The sequence below is a fragment of the Schistocerca americana genome, chromosome 5 (assembly GCF_021461395.2).
Source record: "Schistocerca americana isolate TAMUIC-IGC-003095 chromosome 5, iqSchAmer2.1, whole genome shotgun sequence".
Taxonomy (NCBI): domain Eukaryota; kingdom Metazoa; phylum Arthropoda; class Insecta; order Orthoptera; family Acrididae; genus Schistocerca; species Schistocerca americana.
Genome location: NC_060123.1, coordinates 429,100,094 through 429,121,208, shown reverse-complemented (window position 1 = coordinate 429,121,208; position 21,115 = coordinate 429,100,094). Strand labels below are relative to the sequence as shown.

Below are 21,115 nucleotides of genomic sequence, written 5' to 3'. Positions count from 1 at the left end.
ATCATATGTTAAACTATTTACATCTACAGGGTGTGAACGATAATTGTTTACGAGAACACAGTGGTGCAGTGAAATCTGAGACGAGCAATTTAAGGCACTTGTGGTTTACAAAGTCGGGAAACAACTTCAGACTAGCGCCGCGTGATGTTTTGGAATTCTGCTCGTCCTGTCATGCCATGGACTTAAACGAGCATCTACAAATTGTAGAACTGTCGTTTATGTACAGTGTACCTCACAATTTTGTGAATTTTAACTGCATAAAATTAACAATTAAATCGTTTTGTTTCTCTTGCCTTCTTACTACGATATTATTGTCTCTGAAAGGATAACGTTTAGATCGAATTGTAGACGTACGTACTTTTGGCATAACGCGTTCAGAAGACATTGTTCTTCCATTACCCTCACAGGGAAGGTTAACCTGCCTATTTAAAGGAAGCTAGCTGCGTGTGAGGGCGAGAGGGTATTCAACATTTTGCGCGGCGCCCATGCGCTGTATCTTAGGAGCTTTGTAGACCAATTAGAGGTTTTTTCACGGCTCGATAGACCGCAAGTGTCTTACAACGAATAGTTCGTTTTGACTTTTTCTACATCACTGTGGTCCGTTGTAAATAGTTACAGTTTGTCATTTACAGATAAACAGGTGCATCTTGAGCGAAGCGAAGTCGTATGGCGGTATAGTTACCTGGTTAAGTTTCGCGTTTTGTCTCATTCTTATTGGCATTCGTTTCCTTCTTCCGCGATTTCCGAAAGTTAACACCTAAACATCTGAAAACAGAAGCACACTGTTCTGAAGCATCATCAGAGCTCAGGGACAAGAAAATTAATGTAACCACCTAGATAAACCTGAAAATGTGTCCACAGGTCCTGAAATGCGTAGTGTAGTGTAATAAAAGACAAATATAAGTGTTGGTTGGTTGGGAGAGGGAACCAAACAGCGAGGTCATCGATCCCATCGGATTAGGGAGAATGGGGAAGAAAGTCGGCCGTGCCCTGTCAAAGGAACGTTCTCGGTATTAACATGAAGCGATTTAGGGAAATCATGGAAAACCTAAATCAGGATGGTCGGACGAGGGTTTGACCCGTAAGTCCTCCCGAATTCAAGTCCATTGTGCTAACACTGCGCCGCTCCACTCGCTCAAATATTAGTGCTTGAAGGCTCTGTTTAATATACTCTGAAAGTATTCAGTACAATCACATGCGTAGCTGCAGAAATCCATAAAATTAAATTAATGGTGTTTTGTTGGCCACGTTCGCATTGGTCCTCGAAAAATTTTTCGTTTTTGCTTTGGTTTCGTGCATCCGATAATGTTCTGGTAAACTAAGATTTTTTTCTGTTGTTATTTGACATTGCCAAATCGGAAGATACGCGAACTGTTATGTTAAAATATGTAGATAAAAAAAATCCTAGGTCAAGACCGCTAAAACTCGCTTATTTAATAACTAGTTTCAGCTTATTGACGAGCCGTCTTCAGTGCTATAGTGCAGAAAATTGCACAACAGAAATGAACAATAGCGCAATATATTTTGTATTTAAACTTCCATTCTGTGATACATAGCAATAAAAATTTTATTATTTGATTCCGTGTATACCAGCCACCAGGTATTACATTACGTCATAATCTGTTCGGCTGAATCGCTCTTGTTGGCATTTGCAAAATGACTTTTTGTATTGATTGTGACAATATAAAGACATATAAAATGCTTTTGGTAGGTGATATACAGCTATGATCTTACCTAAAGTAGGTCGTCATAGTTACATATACTCTATCACTAGCCAGCCATAAGACTAACTCGCAGTACTACAGGAGCTAGCAAGTTGCTGCAGGACGGCGGTCGGAGAACTAATCACATATGTAACATTATTGCTGCACGAAAGCGGTATCAGATGGCGCTTCCAGCAAACGAAGTTTTACAGAGTTGAGCCTCTATTATAACTAGTGTCAATAACTGCTTCTCTTATATGAAGAACCTTCACTCAATATATTCTAGTGTATCCATTGATTATTTTATACTCATGTACTTTGCGATACAATTTGACATTCTTTTTACCTCTGTTAGGTGGGTGTCACATTATTACGCTTTTATGCAAATAATTTATGCTGAATCTCCATATATGCAGCTATTAGCTGTGAGCTACTTCACTATATGTATTACCGTGTGCCCAGCACTTAGATCTTTAGCTACATTTGGTCTGCATCTCTTCTCTATGGCTTACATCTTCGCTTCTTGGCTTTGAACATGTAGTCATTCAATTTGTGCTTTTACACATATGATCAAGTGGTACCCTATTCTGTTCATGTATGAACTTAGGTTATCTGTTCATTCATTGGTGTAATGGAAACCACGTATCTCGATGATTATAACTGGCACCTACACCTCGAGTTACAGTATTTACTCGCTTTATTATTCAGTGTAATGGTTGTAGATCATTGCCACTGTTAATACTTTCCTGTATCTTAAATATTGTGCTACTTTCAACTATGACCATTTTATTTGCTTCTTTTTAGTGGTTTTCTGGTTGTTACTGCTTAAGAAATAGCCTATGTTCGGTATAAGATTACTACAGATTGTAGAAATGTAACATATGTCACGAATCGCGCGGTCCCTCCCGCCGCAGATTCGAGTCCTCCCTCGGACATGGGTGTGTGTGTGTTGTCCTTAGCGTAAGTTAGTCTAAGTAGTGTGTAAGTCTAGGGATCGATGACCTCAGCAGTTTGGTCCCTTAGGAATTCACACAGATTTGAATAGAAATATAACATAGTTCGTTACGCTGCCATTCTGTATGTTACTATAGAGGCAGGATTCTGTAAAACTTCGTTGACTGATAGCGCCATCTGACAGCGCTTTCGTGTAGCAATAACGCAGCATTTGTGGTTAGTTCTCTGACAACCGTCCTGCAGCTGCTTCCTTGTTAACACATGGCTAGTGATAGACTGTATGCAACCACGACGACCTACTTTAGGTAAGATCACAGCTGTATATCGCCTACCAAAATCACTTTGTATGTCATTATATTGTCACAATCAATACAAAAAAATTCAATTTGTACATGCCAACAAGAGCGATTCAGCCGAACAGATTATGACGCAATGTAACGACTGGTGGCTGGTATACACGGAATCAAATAATAAAATTTTTCAAAAATGTTCGAATATGCTTGAAATCTTATGGGACTTAACTGCTAAGGTCGTCAGTCGCTAAGCTTACACACTACTTAACCTAAATTATCTTAAGGACAAACACAAACACCCATGCCCGAGGCAGGACTCGAACCTCCGCCAGGATCAGCCGCACAGTCCATGACTGCAGTGCCGTAGACCAATAAAATTTTTATTGCCATGTATCATAGAATGGAAGTTTAAATATAAGATCTATTATGCTATTGTCCATTTCTGTTGTGCAGTTTTCCGTTTCAGATTTGAAGCTGATTCGTCAATGAGCTGAAACAAGTTACCAAATAAATGAGTTTCAGCGATCTTGATCTAGGATTTTTTATCCACATGTTTTAAGATTTTTTTACTGTCTAGTCCAGTGGTCGTAAAGAAGGCGGTTCTTGGGCTGCTTGCGGCCCACATCAAATATCAGTGCGGTCCGCGATTCTCACACCGTATTTTATAACGTGCATCTAGCAGAAAACAGCCCAATCCAAAAACGTCAACTGACGTTAAGAGCGTGTAACGCTCGTTTCGCAGTAATTCCCGCAATCGTGACGTCATTTTGACGTCACACAGAAAATCGACGACCGCATGCATGATTGGCTATCGACTTACGTTAGTATTCGACACAGGCCTCTCGCAAGATTTCATGCGCTCGTACCGGACATTTACAAAAACACTTCATTCTTGGAATTATTTATTATAATTATTGCTATAATAAAATGTCACGTAATGATTCATCGACGGTTAGTGCTTTCATATAAGAGCCCTCCCTTCGAAGTGGGTTGTTATCATCAGTAATTTACAAAGTAAACATGAAACAGACTTGTTTTGTTATTTGCAGTATGCCGTTTCAGTGTAACGGAGCATTGAAAATTTATCAGAAACACATCACCATTATCATTAAATGTCACTTAATAACACAGACACCACAACAAGTATCACTTAATAACGCGTCAAAAATACAAGTCTGCAAGATAGAAGATGATGACCAAGACCGGAGTTAAACATTGCAGGGTTAAGTGCTAGCATGTGAGTAACGTCGTGGTTTCTGGTGTCGAAAGCTGTTGGTTTGCATCCCGTTACATGCAAGTTCAAATGGCTCTGAGCACTATGGGACTTAACTTCTGAGGTCATCAGTCCTCTAGGACTTAGAACTATTTAAACCTAACTAACCTAAGGACATCACACACATCCATGCCCGAGGCAGGTTTCGAACCTGCGACCGTAGCGGCCGCGCGGCTCCAGACTGTGTCGCCTTGAACCGCTCGGCCACAAAGGCCGGCTACATCCAAGTTTTTTTTTTCATATTACCGTTGTTAACACGTTTTTTTTACATTCTCGTGAATGTAATACAGGTATGTTCTGCAATATTCGATATTATTTACATTCAGTCTGATCTGAGGACAAAGTATGAAATAAATATTTACAGATCTCCGAGTATGTGGTTTGGCAGGAACCTAAGAGGACACCTTAAACTATTACGACCTAATCGAGGAGCAATAACATTATATTCTTCTTTTTTACAAAGTCAATAGCCGATCATGTGGTCATCGATATCGTGCGTTACGTCAAGATGACGACATGTCTGCAGGAATTGTTGTGAAGTGAGCATTACCCGTTAAGAGCTTCCTAAGAGAGTAGTTTTCCCGCTCAGTAAACAACAAGTTGCTATAGAGACAGCAATATATTAAGAAGTTCTCAATTTTAATGGACGTTGGTGAATTTGACCGTGAGTTAAGTAAAGCTGGCCGCTGACCTCAGGGACAGAAGGGTAAATAGCGTGGCCGCAGCGGTGTTTAGAGATGAGAGGCAGAGAATGTTTCATTGTCTGTCTTCCATACCGACAACTGACTGGTTTGCGCGACTTGTACCGATTCTCTGCTACTTCACTAATTTTGACACAGAAGAAACATGGATTCGTCAGTGCGCACTATAGAGACGGCCATGTTCTAAAGCGGTACATGTTAGTAGCAAGGAGTGTTAAATTAAGAGTGCTGTAATGCAACACAATAAGTTGAAGAAAAGGGGCCGGCCAGGGTGGCCGAGCGGTTCTAGGCGCTACAGTCTGGAACCGCGCCACCGCTACGGTCGCAGGTTCGACTCCTGCCTCGGGCATGGATGTGTGTGATGTCCTTAGGTTAGTTAGGTTTAAGTAGTTCTAAGTTCCAGGGTACTGATGACCTCAGAAGTTAAGCCCCATAGTGCTCAGAGCCATTTTTTAGAAGAAAAGTGATAGTCAGAAACTTAATAAACATCTGTGATTGTCTCTCACATTCAGTAGTACATTCGTATATAAGTAGAGTTACTGTTATTAACCTGTTACTCGTCCGCTCACACGGAGAACACAACAAAACTTCGTAAGGCAACTAAAATACTATGGCGTCGCTCAGAGTGGCAGGAAACTGAAACAGAGAACAGTAGCCACGAAGTGTTTCGAATTGTGCCGACTTTTAACGATCAGTGTTAGGGGGGCAGGCGACCAATGTATCGCGCCCTTGCTATAGCTACGCTATTTTGGCCTCTTAACATACTAATTTATGTACTGTTGCAATTAACAATATGACTTTTGCATACGCAGCCGGACGGCCCAAAATGTCTATACTGGCTCTTGAACAACAGAGCTGACGACCACTGGTGTAACTAACTGCTGCTATTCTCCTGGTGTTAGAGAAGTGAACACGTTACCTTAGATGTGATTCTTGAAGCTTTCCCAGCGTACTGAACATTCTGTTAGGTTTCGGGAGTGCAGCCCGATCATGTTGACTTCTTGCCACAATATTTCGGCTGGCACCCGTCTAGTCACCTTCAAGTGCGTGTCCGCCACAAGAAGTCAACATGATCCGGCTGCAATCCCGAAACCTCACAGAATACGTTACCTTAGATGTTTTACAAATGCAGAGTAATTATCTGATGTTTCCAGGTTGAATATGTTTTTCTTTTGCAGCAAAATGAGAAGTGGTGGTACTTTTCACTGAGCCCGCGGTGTGTTTTTGTGTGTTGGCAGGCGGCCGGCCCATGCGCGAGTGTTCGTGATGGCGGCGCCGCGCACCCGCCCACGGCCGCTCTCCGGCCACTGCCCCCTGCTTATCTTCCTCCTGGTGGCCACGACGGCCGCCACCGTCTCCACTTCTTCTTCTTCCTCCTCCGCCCCCTCCTCGCCCTCTGAGGAGGACTTCGCCTTCGAGCCAGAGGAGGGCGCCCCGCCTCCCGCGCCCGACGGCCCGCTGCGGCGACAGTGGGGAGTGCCCGACCGCCTCGCCGTCGCGGGCCGCCTGCTGCAGATAGACATCCCTGCAGACGCCTTCTCCGGCGCCGTCGACCGATACGACGTGAGTACTGGACAGGGGACTGCATCGGCGTAACGAAGCGGCGCTCACTTCACATCGCTCACTTTTACCCGGCTCGGCTTCACGCGGGCGTGTGCTCGTCGAGTGTGGATCAAGAGATACGTGACCTACAAGAGGCTTAGGCTGCGTTCACAGTGGTACCGAGATCGGTGTAGTCTTCCGACAACCGACATCGGTTGAAGATGGTCGATATCGACCAGTCGAACACAGCTAGTGTCAGCCGATGGTGGTCGGAAACGGCCAATATTGACCGAGATCAGTCGTAGGTGATACGTGTCGTCCGACGTCGGTCGGAGTTGTTTGGTGCCAGCCGACGTCGGTCGGAGGTGGCTGATGTCGGTCGGAGGTGGCCGGTGTCGGGTGACGTCGATCGGAGTTGGTCGGTGCTGGCCGACGTCGGTCCGTACTGGCCGACGTCGGTCGGAGGTGCTGGCCGACGTCGGTCGGAGGTGCTGGCCGACGTCGGTCGGAGGTGCTGGCCGACGTCGGTCGGAGGTGCTGGCCGACGTCGGTCGGACGTGCTGGCCGACGTCGGTCGGAGGCGGCCGGTGTCGGTTGGAGGTGGCCGGTGTCGGCTGACGTCGATCGGAGTTGGTCGGTGCCGGCTGACGTCAGTCGGAGGTGGTCAGTGTCGGTCGGAGGTGGCCGGTGTCGGCCTATGTCGGTCGGAGTTGTTCAGTGCCAGCCGACGTCGGTCGGAGGTGGCTGGTGTCGGTCGGAGGTGGCCAGTGTTGGCCGACCTCGGTCTAAGAGGACTGACGTTTCCAAATAAGTACACCAGTCCGCGAGCTACCACATTGCGGCCGATCTCAGCAACCAGCTGTAGAATTTGGACGACGATCAGTGAAATTCAGATGAGTTTGTTTTCTTCGGTTGAATCGGCCGACATTCTCACACATGAAATATAGACTGTGAGAATGAAAATAATCATTGGAATATAGCTGAAATCATAGCTTTACAGGGAACTTCGAGTAGGCAAAATCTGTACCAGAGGTCTGAGGAGTAATTTGCAAACTTAAAAATTACTCTGCTCAAGGGAGAAATATGGCGTATCTTACACTTAAATTTGTTGTACTAAATGTTCTTGGGTCGTGGTAGATGGACATTAGCTTACCACGAATAATAATAATAATAATAATTATTATTATTATTATTATTGCAGAATGAGATTTTCACTCTGCAGCGGAGTGTGCGCTGATATGAAACTTCCTGGCAGATTAAAACTGTGTGCCGGACCGAGACTCGAACTCGGGACCTTTACCTTTCGCGGGCAAGTGCTCTACCACATTATCTAAATCTACATCTACATGGATACTCCGCAAATCACATTTAAGTGCCTGGCAGAGGGTTCATCGAACCACCACCTCCATCAGCATCGACCACGCTGATGTGGCCATCCTCAAACTGTTGGCAACATTTCATTATGAACTCGACGTGACATTGCAGTTGGTCGATATACCATCAGTATTTATAAGTTTTGCTCAAGCACTTCAACTACGGAGTACGTTTCCAGTTGCTGTGCCGTTTCACTCCCACGCTGTGATGCACCTCTTATCCGTACAGAGTAAAACTGTGTCTGCGGGTAACCCCGGACATGTACTCTCTTTTGAAAATGCTCAACTTTTGTGGCGGAATGGTCTTACCTTCTGGTGTCCATACTTAGATTTTTTAATTTTTTTATAAAAGTTATGGAGCATAACTTAAAGATTTTATATTACAGACTTCTTCCAGGTCCTTGGTGGACTGAATACTGTGAAATTTACAACGTAGACGCGAGGTGTTGAACTGCAGCTGTTATAGTAGTTCGTGAGTCGTGCAGGGATAGCTCATTCGGCAGAGCATTGCGTTATTATTATTATTATTATTATTATTATTATTCGTGGAAAGCTAATGCCCATAATAAATAATAATAATAATAATAATAATAATAATAATAATAATAATAATAATAATAATAATAATAATGAATATTATTATTATTATTATTATTATATTAGGCAAAACATAAATTTTAGAGTAATATATTGTGAACAGGGTATCATCTGGAGTGCCCCAGGGAAGTGTGGTAGGTCCGCTGTTGTTTTCTATCTACATAAATGATCTTTTGGATACGGTGGATAGCAATGTACGGCTGTTTGCTGATGAGGCTGTGGTGTACGGGATGGTGCCGTCGTTGAGTGACTGTAGGAGGATACAAGATGACTTGGCCCAGGATTTGTGATTGGCGTAAAGAATGGCAGCTAACTGTAAATATAGATAAATGTAAATTAATGCAGATGAATAGGAAAAAGACTCCCGTAATGTTTGAATACTCCATTAGTAGTATAGCGCTTGACACAGTCACATCGATTAAATATTAGGCGTAACATTGCAGAGCGGTACGAAGTGGGACAAGCCTGTACTGGCAGTTGTGGGGAAGGCGGATAGTCGTCTTCGGTTCATTGGTAGAATTTTGGGAAGATGTGGTTCATCTGTGAAGGAGACCGCATATAAAACACTAATACGAGCTATTCATGAGTACTGCTCGAGCGTTTGGGATCCGTATCAGGTCGGATTGAGGGAGACATAGAAGCAATTCAGAGGCGGGCTGCTAGATTTGTTACTGGTAGGTTTGATCATCACGCGAGTGTTACGGAAATGCTTCAGGAACTCGGGTGGGAGTCTCTAGAGGAAAGGAGGCGTTCTTTTCGTGAATCGCTACTGAGGAAGTTTAGAGAATCAGCATTTGAGGCTGACTGCAGTACAATTTTATTGCCGCCAACTTATATTTCGCGGAAAGACCACAAAGATAAGATAAGAGAGTTAGGGCTCGTACAGAGGCATATAGGCAGTCATTTTTCCCTCGCTCTGTTTGGGAGTGGAACAGGGAGAGAAGATGCTAGTTGTGGTACGAGGTACCCAACGCCGCGCACCGTATGGTGGATCCGCCACGCACCGTATGGTGGATTGCGGAGTATGTATGTAGATGTAGATGTAGATGAAAATGGAAAAACGTGCGCCACATCTGCGAATCACTTCGCATAACAGAATCGGCACCCTACTGGCATAAAACTAATAATTTGTATTAATAATTTGCATACAGCTAATGGCTACCTACAATAGACAAAAAGGATCCACCAGAGTAACTTTAAGCATAAGATAAGGCATCCTTCTCACTTGAACAAATAATTTTTTGAGGTTATAATTTATGCCTGAAAGCTCCGGTAAAGATTTTGCCTACTTGTGGTTTTCAAGACAGTTGCAATTCCAGTCCATAGATTCAGTTACATCCCTATTATGATATTTTTCACCGTGTGGATGCCACAAACTATTCCTTGCAATCCATGTTTAGTGTGTCTTGCGTCGGCCTACTCGACCGAAAGAAACAGACTGATTCGAATTTCAGAGATTGTCGTCCGAAGTCTGTACTTTCGGGCGATGAGATCGACTGCATTGTGACTATCCACGTATTGGCGTACTGATATGAAAAGATCGACAGTGTTCGGTCGTCGGAGGAATCAAGCGGTTGTCGGTGCCATTGTGATCGCATCAGCATTAAGTCCGTTTTACACGGGCGAGTTTTTGGCCGAAATCGTCGACTCGTTGTGGATGCGCGTCATTTGCTTGCGTGTAAATCAGATGACCACCACGTCGAGGGGATATCAGTGACGTCAGTGATCAACTGACAGTATCAGGCGGTGGAAATATAATAATAGACTAGTGTGCTGCAGGCTGTGCATGACTAAAAACAGGAGACCGCGGCTTCCTATGCTAACATGGGAAGTTAACCCATTTTCGTCAACTTATTTCTGTCATAGGCCTACTAACGGATCTTGTTTCTTCTTAATGTTAATTTTGTTGTTCGCTTTGGCTTCGTGATTCATAGCGAAGGTTTCTCGGTGGCCTGGTTTTTTTCCTACTAGCGTTCTTTCACGAAAGAAATGAAATATTCGAAAGCAAAAAGATATTTATGTGTTAGAGTACCTGAACAAAGAAGAAGCCTGCACTGTGCATAAACAAGAATGTAAATGAAGAAATATTTTTGATGAAAATTGTTTCAGCATCGAAAAATTCTGTTTTATTTAACAAGGAGAATAATTTTCAGTGTTCTTTGACACAAAGAAAGAGGACAAAATAAGAACATGCCGTTTTCTGTCTTTTCACCATTGTTTGATATGTTTGTAGGTACATACAGGGTTTGGACAAAAATATGGAAACAATGCGAGAAATGCGTGCTTGAACGTAAATGCAGATGCTAGCCAAGCGTGCAGGTTGCGTGTTGTGTTTGAATGCGAACGGCTCCCACGCAATGTCCTCAGTACGTTGCAAGATTCAGTCGTGGTCAGAGCATTGTTCTCTGTAGATCAAAGTGCACTGTGGCGGAGCTACGTGAATTCGAAAGTGGGCGATTTGTTGGTGCTCGCATGGTCGGTACTTCTGTAACCAAAGGAGCTGGAGTGTTTGGTGTTTCAAGAGGCTTCGTATCGAAGATGCCTACCGCATACAAGGAAAGCAGAAAAACAACATCCGTTAAGGAGAGGTTTACAATCTTTGGCCCGAAAAAAGCATGTTCTTTGAGAATTTTTTTCTCGGGATGTGTTATAGATATAAACGTCAAATTTTGTCAAAATTTTTATTGATACTTCCTCTACAAACTGGAATTTTATCGACCGGAAATGTCGAAGAGCAAATGCGGAAGGGCCAAGGAACGAAACAAAATTTCGATGTTGACCTCCACGCGCGGTATGTCACAGGTCAGCCGGCTCGTCTGAAATCAAAATTGAGTTGACGTTAGCGCAGTATATAAGATTCTTTAAGAGTTGTAACTCGCTTAAGTTATTTGGACCATAGGAAACAAAATGGCTGCCATTTGAAAAAAAAGGTGTTTCAGCGATTTTTCTACTTCGTCTCCCAAGTAAAAATATTTATAGTTGATGGATCGGAATAAGAGTGGTACAACTCGTAGAAAATTTAGTTAGCTTCGTCGGAAACAAAGAATCGTGCCAATCGGTTCAGTAGATTTGAATTTACCATACCGCACGATTAAAAAAAAAAAAAAAAAAAAGTCATTTCGAGAAAAACGCGTTTGAAGTTTTGACTATATATAAATGCAATATTACGCAACTTACATTCAATCTGCTATTCCGGGTCCATAAACTAGTCCTTCTCTTCCACACAGAAGGCTTTCTGCTCGATCTGGGCCATCCTGCGCTGCTCCAGAGCCGCTCGTACGGCAGGTGACAAGCGGTTTTCGGCCGCTTGAATCCCGTGGTCGTCCGAATGCTTGGTGACCTGCGTCGAATAGAGTCCCAGGGTGACGCCCATCGTCGTCATGGTCTTCAGAATTGCTGAATACCCTTCGTTGAAGCTGCTCATTGCCAGGAAAGTTGCAACCTCCACAGTCTCCGCACCAGAATGCAAATGCTTGGGGGCTAACTTCCAAACACAGGCGTTCAAACTTTCATTTGAATTTTGTGTGTTTCCTCCCAAGCACCGGTACAATAACTCATCTTCCGAAAGAAAAAACTGGTGCGGAAAAAGGCCGATTTCAGGCAGGTGCATTTTTTTATTCAACCGAGAATAACAAATGTTTCCGTTCCGTATTCAGAATAACCGTTTCAGTGGTGGAGTCTAAACACTTTTATAAATCCAAAAATGCAATTTTTTAAAAAAATTGATTTTTTGTACCAAAAGATAGTAAACCTCCTCTTTAGTAACAAAACAGACGAAAGAGTCTTTTGAGTGAATGTGACAGACGCTCATTGAGAAGAACTGTGACGAAAAATAATAGAACGACAGCTGCAATAGTAACTGCAGAACTGACTGTCGCCCTTGCGAACCCTGTCGGCACCAAAACAAAACTAACGAAGCTCCGAAAGCAATGAACTGCAAGTCGAGACGGAATTCTAAAACCACTCACCAGCGATTCAGAAGCCTGTAACACGAAAACGTGGTGCCGAAGCCCTGAAACCTGGACTACGAGCAGTGAAAGAAAGTTATTTGGTTAGATGAGTCTTGCACAATTTTTCCAAATTATGGCCCAGTTTACGTCCCAAGCGCGAAACCTGGCAGGGATTCGGTGATGATTTGACAGCGGCATTCCACGCAAGGTCGCATTGCTGCGAAGGATTATGCGACCATTTTGGCTTATCACGTCCATGCCATGGTACAATGTATGTTTCCCAATGGTGATGCTGTATTCAAAGACGACTCAGCCGCTGTTCACACGGCTCGCATCGTCCAGGACTGGTTTTGTGAGCAGGAGGATGAATGTCGCAACTTCCCTGCCCATCACAGTCGCCAGATCTCAGCATCATTACTTTGGAGAGGAGAGTGCGTGATCGCTATCTACATCCATGATAGTTATGTGGACTCGCTCAATATTTTGTAGGAAGAGTAGTATAAGATTCCCTTGAAAACCACAGAGGAACTGTATTTATGCATTCCGAGACGACTAGAAGTTGTTTAAACGCCAACGATTTTCCTACACCGTATTAGACATGGTAATGTTTTGTGTTCTTTGTATTTCCATATTTCTGTCCACCCCTGTATTTTCTTAACCAAATAAATTTAGAGATTTTGAAATCTTTGGACGACATAGTTCCTATTCTTTCAGTTCTGAAGAGTGTGAAGAATTTACCATAGGGTATTGTCATTAATAAACTCTGTTATCAGTCTTCTTCCTACATTCTTGTTACAACATTTGGATTTTTCATACAAAGTATGGTCCTCATAACCTCACTTTCACTGTTCGGGAACCATACTGCACAGCGGTTTTGGTGTTGACGTGTAAACAAAAACGATCGCCCGTGACAGACGATACTTAGTACAGGAATAAAACGCCAGGGGCGGTGCAGTAGACTTATAGAGCAAGTGAATAACTTCAGTTACTTGGGAAGTGTAACGAAGGATGATGCGTATTACCTGCTCGCGTAAGGCAGAATACCATGCCACTACTGCTGCTACAAGCAGAATTTATCACGAGAGCCCACTGAGACAAGAAAGTTCGCTGGAGTGAAAGGTGCTTTAGTACCTATTTAGACGTTCGTTGAAGCGCGCAACAGATCGAACGGGAAACGTTCCGTGTGATTTAACACGCCACAAAGAGCACGCCAGTGCTGCACGCGCGGAGAGCAAGCTGTCGTGGCGTCGAGAGCTAAAAGGAAATAAGCAATTCTTGCCTTCTGAGCGGCCGCTGCCGTGGCAGTGAATAACACGGAAAGAAAGAGACCATTTTAGGTGAAAAAAGTGATGTGTACATGGTAGGAGGAGGGGAGCAGAACATTTCTTCGAAAATAACTTCTAATGTAGGCTATATCACTTCATGTGGATAGCAGATTTCATCATATGTAAATAAATAGATGTTTTCCACTGTAAATAACAGATTACGCTCATTCAGAAATGACGTCGTAGCTGCAGATTTAGACACGCTCGGCACTGCCCAGAAAACAAGTCTGTGTAAACACTTTGGTATCAAAACTGCCGCGAGAACTTCTCTTTAAAGCCTCAATGGAATGTCTTTGTCGGGACTACTGTTAATGCAGAGTTTTTATTCTCTTTTTAGTTTTCTCCGCTGCTGATGCGGCGTCTACTTCTTTAACATACAGCAAATTTCGTTTAATCCTGTGTCACACTTGCTCCTGTTTTGGTAATCTTTACTTATGAGCTCACAAAGACAATGTTTCGGTTCACATACGTCAATTAAAACACGTCTCCTTTGCACCAGGTTTCCATACTCGGCCGTCTTTCACCTCTAAATCACTTCGCGCAGTACGGAAGCTGTGAAATGCGCAGCTGTAAACGTTTTCCCGCTTGAAGGCACACTTTTGGACGAACACTTCGTCTTTTTTCAGCAACATGCATGTAATATCGGTTTGACTTTCACAAGTCGATGTAGACTTGGCTTCGGTTCCGTGCAACATGCAGCAGCAGAGTGGGGGTAGCGAGTTTAGTCGGTAGGTGGAAGTGGTGGTGCCGGGTTTAGAGACGTGTGCAACAACATTCTAGGAAAAAAATTCTTGTCGTCAGCACAAAGAACTGAATTTAAAACAAAATCCAATCAGGAGAGAAACCCCCAGATAGCCTTGCAATTTTATAACCACAATGTATAACAATCCCAATGCACCATCATTAAAGACAGTGCGAAGAACCACCACTTACGTGGATGAATAAAGAATTTACAAAATTTTAAGCTGTCTAAAATCAATTTTGGTAAACATTTTTGGAAAGCAGTGATCAATTAAGTGTTATATTTTGATTAAAGTTCGGTCTTGATCACGTCATGTATGTTTTAATGACACAGGTAACCGGTTTCGGTTCTTTCTACAAAACCATCATCAGACCTGTGGATAAATTTTAAGAAATACTAGATACCAATCTTTAAATAAGATGAAAGTGTCTAATGATGTCAAAATTTAACAAGATAAAATAAAATTACATGGGTATAATTAATGGTTTCAAATTCAAGCTGGCAGTTACACAAAACTAAATCGTAACCACCAGAGGTGTGAGGAAGCACTCTAGTTTAAATGGGGCCCACAAAATACACAATAGCCACAATGAGGGCCGTGAAAACACTAACCAATAATTACAATCGTTCTTGAAAGGATTCGCAGCTATGGCCATCCGGTAGGCCATGCAAGTAAATACAAAATCTCTCACGATCAATTAGTAATGAATAGGAAGCATTTGTAACGAACACAGTCACCTCATAACTTGAAGTTCATCAAACGTCCGTAAGCGTTAGCACGCAACAAGTTTCTACAGAGCTAAAATTCCAATACACTTGAAATCCAGGTGAGACCACGCCTCGAAATCATCTGGCGGCTGGGAAACCTGTTGATGGGTCCCACTTGCCACCGGATCGAGGCACATACCAAATCGCCCAACTGTGTCCGCTCGCCACGGATTGTCCACCAGATGTTTGCTTGTTGGTCTCTTGACAGGAGTTGAGACCGGCCCGGAAAGCGGCACCGGCGAATCGGGCAACGTAATTCCCTCTCACCACACCAGCTGCTGCCGACGTCAACATTTCTCTGGCCTCGCGTGGTGCAGGCTGTGCCGGAGGTGTTGACAGGGTATTCAAAGCTGCTCGCAGACGTGATGGAATTGAAGCGTCACCGCCCCTCCCCCAGTTTTTAACCCTAAGATACGGGAGGATTGAACAACACTGAAACTTCAGATCCAAAAAAAGCCTAGTCCAAAATTCTGGACTAGTCTGTAGCCCCCGTAGACAGCACAGACCGAACTCGGGTATACTCACAAAGATTCCAATCACAGTTAAAAGTTGTTACGGTTATGTAATCTGGTGATAAGCGTGATTGATATCGAGGGTAGTAAAAATCTTCGTCTTTTGAAACCAGCCAAAAACATGTATGCAGGTCAGGTAATGTTATTGACTGGAGAACAGTCTTTTTGTTGAAGGCTCGGTAATCCACAACAGGCTGTACTCCATCACGCCCCTTGGGTTCATCAAATATGGGAGAAGAACAGGGTGATGAGCGTATAACTTCCTCTTTCAACATCTCATCTCATGGCGATCTTAAGCTGCTTAATACGACGTGGAGAAAGCCAATATGGCGGATGTCTCACAGGGATATCGCCTGTAAGCTCTGTTTTATATTCTTCACCTTTCACTTCACCCAGATGATCGGACAAGAGATCACTAAACTTATCACACAGCCTGCTGATCCGATCCTGTTCAGGAGATAAATGTCTAAAATCATAGCTGTCTTCCTTAACCACGTCCATCGTGACCACTCGTTTGCTTCTCAATGCATCTCTCCAGTTGGTGCTTATAAAAACCACAGGTGTGCACCCCGTGCCAAAAGAAAACTTGCCTCTCCTCCAATCCGGAATTAGGCCCACATGTTGAATAAAACTGGCCCCAAAATAGGGGGAAAGAACAAATTCAGAGCCACCTTGACTTTAATCACCCAGGTAAAATTTTAAGTACGCTCATTAATGAAAATTCCCCAAACAACTGTATTCCCCCAGAATTAGCTGCTCTATGTGACTGTCTCGCCAGTGAGCTCAGGAAGCTTGCATACTGCATGGCATGCCACATACCAATCTTGTTAAGCAGGCTTGAAGAACCTTTTATAAAATGGGGCCCAAGTTGAGGTGGGCATTCAAACCAGCTCAGAGACCGTATGGGATTGAACCGTCACATTACGCAACTCCATAGACTCGTGTTACACACTAAAAGGAAAGTGTGAATAGGTATACATACTGGTCACTTGGCATCACATTACATTAGTGGTATATCCGCTGATTACATCAGATTTGCAGTAATAGCTGTATTACAGCTCCAGAATGGTCCCTTGGGCTTTACACTGCAGACTTGTACCAGTGACCAGGGCACTGGGTGCGACGGACCAGTTCATCGGCAGTCATAGAATCAGAAACACAGCCAAATGAATACCATACTTAATTTAATAAGAACTCGTATGACAGACGAAGGTGGTGTTGCAAAGGTGTGGGTTGACACTGGCTGGCAGAGACCACCTTGGTACCACACGAGGTAGCTTGTTGGCTGTGCGCAGATGCTGGGAGGTAGAGTTGCAGCTTTAGCAACCACGCAGCTTGTGGCTGTGGCAGATGTTCCACCAATAGCAAGTCATGTAAGCTCAGAACACCAACAGCTAGCAGTAGTAGGTCAGGTGCGATATGTGCCCATATATGTGGACTTCCAATCCAGGACTCCTTGAAAACACCCAGGTGATAGCTGATGACAGCCTGGAGATGACCCTTGCTGGATGGCGCCCTTTCAGACACCAGCAGCATCAGGTCTAGGAGCAGCTAGCAGTCGGCAGCTAGTTGTAGGTGAGAGTAGGTGACCCACACTGGTTTGACAGCTGTCAACAAGTGGTTCTCAGTGCAGACAGTAGTCAAAGACAGATCTGCTAGGTCTGGGCGGCAAGTACGAGGGCAGTTCAATAAGTAATGCAACACATTTTTTTTCTGAAACAGGGGTTATTTTATTCAGCATTGAAATACACCAGGTAATTCCCCAATCTTTTAGCTACACAACACTATTTTTCAACGTAATCTCCATTCAATGCTACGGCCTTACGCCACCTTGAAATGAGGGCCTGTATGCCTGCACGGTACCATTCCACTGGTCGATGTCGGAGCCAACGTCGTATTGCATCAATAACTTCTTCATCATCCGCGTAGTGCCTCCCACGGATTGCGTCCTTCATTGGGCCAAACATATGGATATCTGACGGTGCGAGATCGGGGCTGTAGGGTGCAAGAGGAAGAACAGTCCACTAAAGTTTTGTGAGCTCCTCTCGGGTGCGAAGACTTGAATGAGGTCTTGCGTTGTCATGAAGAAGGAGAAGTTCGTTCAGATTTTTGTGCCTACAAACACGCTGAAGTCGTTTCTTCAATTTCTGAAGAGTAGCACAATACACTTCAGAGTTGATCGTTTGACCATGGGGAAGGACATCGAGCAGAATAACCCCTTCAGCGTCCCAGAAGACTGTAATCATGACTTTACCGGCTGAGGGTACGGTTTTAAACTTTTTCTTGGTAGGGGAGTGGGTGTGGCGCCACTCCATTGATTGCTGTTTTGTTTCAGGTTCGAAGTGATGAACCCATGTTTTATCGCCTGTAACAATCTTTGACAAGAAATTGTCACCCTCAGCCACATGACGAGCAAGCAATTCCGCACAGATGGTTCTCCTTTGCTCTTTATGGTGTTCGGTTAGACAACGAGGGACCCAGCGGGAACAAACCTTTGAATATCCCAACTGGTGAACAATTGTGACAGCACTACCAACAGAGATGTCAAGTTGAGCACTGAGTTGTTTGATGGTGATCCGTCGATCATCTCGAACGAGTGTGTTCGCACGCTCCGCCATTGCAGGAGTCACAGCTGTGCACGGCCGACCCGCACGCGGGAGATCAGACAGTCTTGCTTGACCTTGCGGCGATGATGACACACTCTTTGCCCAACGACTCACCGTGCTTTTGTCCACTGCCAGATCACTGTAGACATTCTGCAAGCGCCTATGAATATCAGAGATGCCCTGGTTTTCCGCCAAAAGAAACTCGATCACTGCCCGTTGTTTGCAACGCACATCCGTTACAGACGCCATTTTAACAGCTCCGTACAGCGCTGCCACCTGTCGGAAGTCAATGAAACTATACGAGACGAAGCGGGAATGTTTGAAAATATTCCACAAGAAATTTCCGGTTTTTTCAACCAAAATTGGCCGAGAAAAAAAATGTGTTGCATTACTTATTGAACTGCCCTCGTATTTATGGCAAATTTTGCCCAGCTTGTTATGCCCTCATCACAGCACTGATCACATAGAGAGGTCAAGGTGGCACAGCATTGGGTTGGGGGTGGGGGTGGCGGCAGTCGGGGGGGGGGGGGGTGGAGTGGGGGAGAAGCTTGATGTAACTGCACTTGCCACTTTGCCAGGCTGTGTCTTGCACCATGCTGCCTCAGCATTATTCTGGCCCTGACAGTAGAATTTCACAGGTGCCCAGCTGGTCCACTTTCCCCTGAGCTGTGAAGCCTATTGGGAAAGGTGTTGGTGTAACTGCTGATAACCAATCCCATCGTCACGTTAATGGCATACAATGTAATTATTCTACATTATTGGGGGATAAAATCTGAAGAACTGTAAAAGTACACTGAATGGTATCTTTTAGTTATATAGTGGCTATATGCTGTTTCCTAGTGTTTATCCTCTTGCATGGGGTCTGTTGTTTTCATGATTTGTCAAAGTTATTTTTATTTTTACTTTGGGAACAGATGTTTTTGCTGTCACCACAGTCACATTCACACCTGTGTGCTGTATGCCCAGCATGTCCCACATGCAAGAAGAGGTATGTGTGTGGATACACAACAGTTTTACTGGCTTCCGAGAGTAAATTACCTAGTTACGGTTTGTCTGGTCACTGTCAGCACATGCAACAGTCTCGCTTGTTTGCTTTAATTTTACTATTACTAAAAGCAAAAGCCAATAAGACATTACAGTTGCCTCCTATTTTAGAGCACACTCCCACTGGCATTGCTCAAACAACGTTTTCTACCCTTCAGCTTTGGTTCTTCCTATAGACACTGATTACCAGTGCAGTTATGTTGATTATGGCACAAATTACATGCCAGAAGTGAACAACAGTCACTCATTAAAAGCCAAATGCTGGCCACTTCATCTGACAGTGTGGTGGGTTCTTTTCGTCAGAACAACAATCCTCTCCAGCTGCCTGTCCAACTTCATCCCCAGAGGATGAGGATCCACTTTCACTTTCAGGGGCACTTTACCAGTAGCTGCCAACTGACTACATAACAAACATGCTCACTAGTCTTTCTGTCACCTCTCATACTAAACATAGCCTGACAAGAATTCATTCTGTTCCCAGCTTTGACATTTTTACTAAGTCATCTACTGACAGTAGACATGTAACTTTCCACACTGTCACTCTGCCTGCAGTAAGTAATGATGTTAACGATATATTTATACTTGGAATGTCACTAATGCCAAAAAGCAAACTGACATTGCAGAAAATGTCATCTCAAAACAAAACACATACATGAAATAAAATATTCTTATTACTGGTGACACTACTACTAGTGCTTTGTGTAAAAATATGCAAGAAATGTGGATTTAAGTTTTTACTGTTAATTATGAAATTGATGTCATATACACAGTTATGGTACACAACTTTAATTAGAAAAGAAATCAATGATTGAACTATTTGAAAAGCAAACTGGATGTTGTCTCAAACAACACTTACTTGGTTGACAAAATACAGTGACTGTACTTTCACAATGTTGCCGCTGTTTTGAAATTACAGAGGTTTCTTACTGGTTCATTCTTTCTTGATATATAACACTGCCAATGTGGTAAGGGTATTGCATGGAATCATGTGGGTGCTGGGAACTGTCATTAGTCAATTTTAACTGAACTTTAGCATTTAGAATGGTTATCTGTTCTCACAAAAAAGTCACAAAATTACTGCCGAGCCAAAATATAAGCTTTGAATATCTCACAGTGTAATCAATGACCTCATTAGCTGTCAAAGAGGTTCAAAATCTTGCTCATTCAGTTAGTTTTACACCTCTGATGCCCATTGCTTGTAAGGAATCTTGTCATTAAATTGTACTTTGCCACAATAAGTGTATCTGTAACTGCTTTATGGGCACCCATTCATTCAGTTTCTGTCATGCAACAAATCCCATCAAGTTAATCATTTCTCTTGCTGTGGAAGTTAATGATGTGCAGCTAATGCCACACAGATTTCACATCACTGTTCTTGTACCACACAGCATGCACAACTGTTTATTATTTCAAAAGAATTGCCATAGGTGTTAATACATTTTTTCTCACTGAGAGACAAGATGGTCAATGCCTTCATGGAAAAAATGTTTGCAGTTGCCTATGGACTCATGATTATACCCAGGCATGCATTACTTTGTCTGAAGCAAATCGATGGCCACAAATGTGTTCCTTCAGGGCTCCAAAAATATGGAAATTGGATGGGCAGAGATTGGGCCTGTATGATGTGTAAGGGCTTCTGCGCAAAACTTTTGCAACATAGTCAAAATATCCTACAACAAAATGCCCACCCACATGTTGCCAGGTTGTTTCAGCTATGCTACAGAAGTTTCAG

General features: G+C 43.5%; 1 protein-coding gene across 1 annotated transcript in view; it reads left to right on the top strand.

Annotated features, from left to right (window-relative positions):
* Window positions 1-21,115, top strand: part of LOC124615585 (dystroglycan 1) — a 136,671-nt gene that overhangs the window by 77,433 nt on the left and 38,123 nt on the right. Inside the window, exon 2 of the mRNA XM_047143571.1 lies at window positions 6,163-6,487. Within this exon, the coding sequence (XP_046999527.1) occupies window positions 6,163-6,487 (325 nt within the window). The remainder of the gene's footprint in view (window positions 1-6,162; window positions 6,488-21,115) is intronic.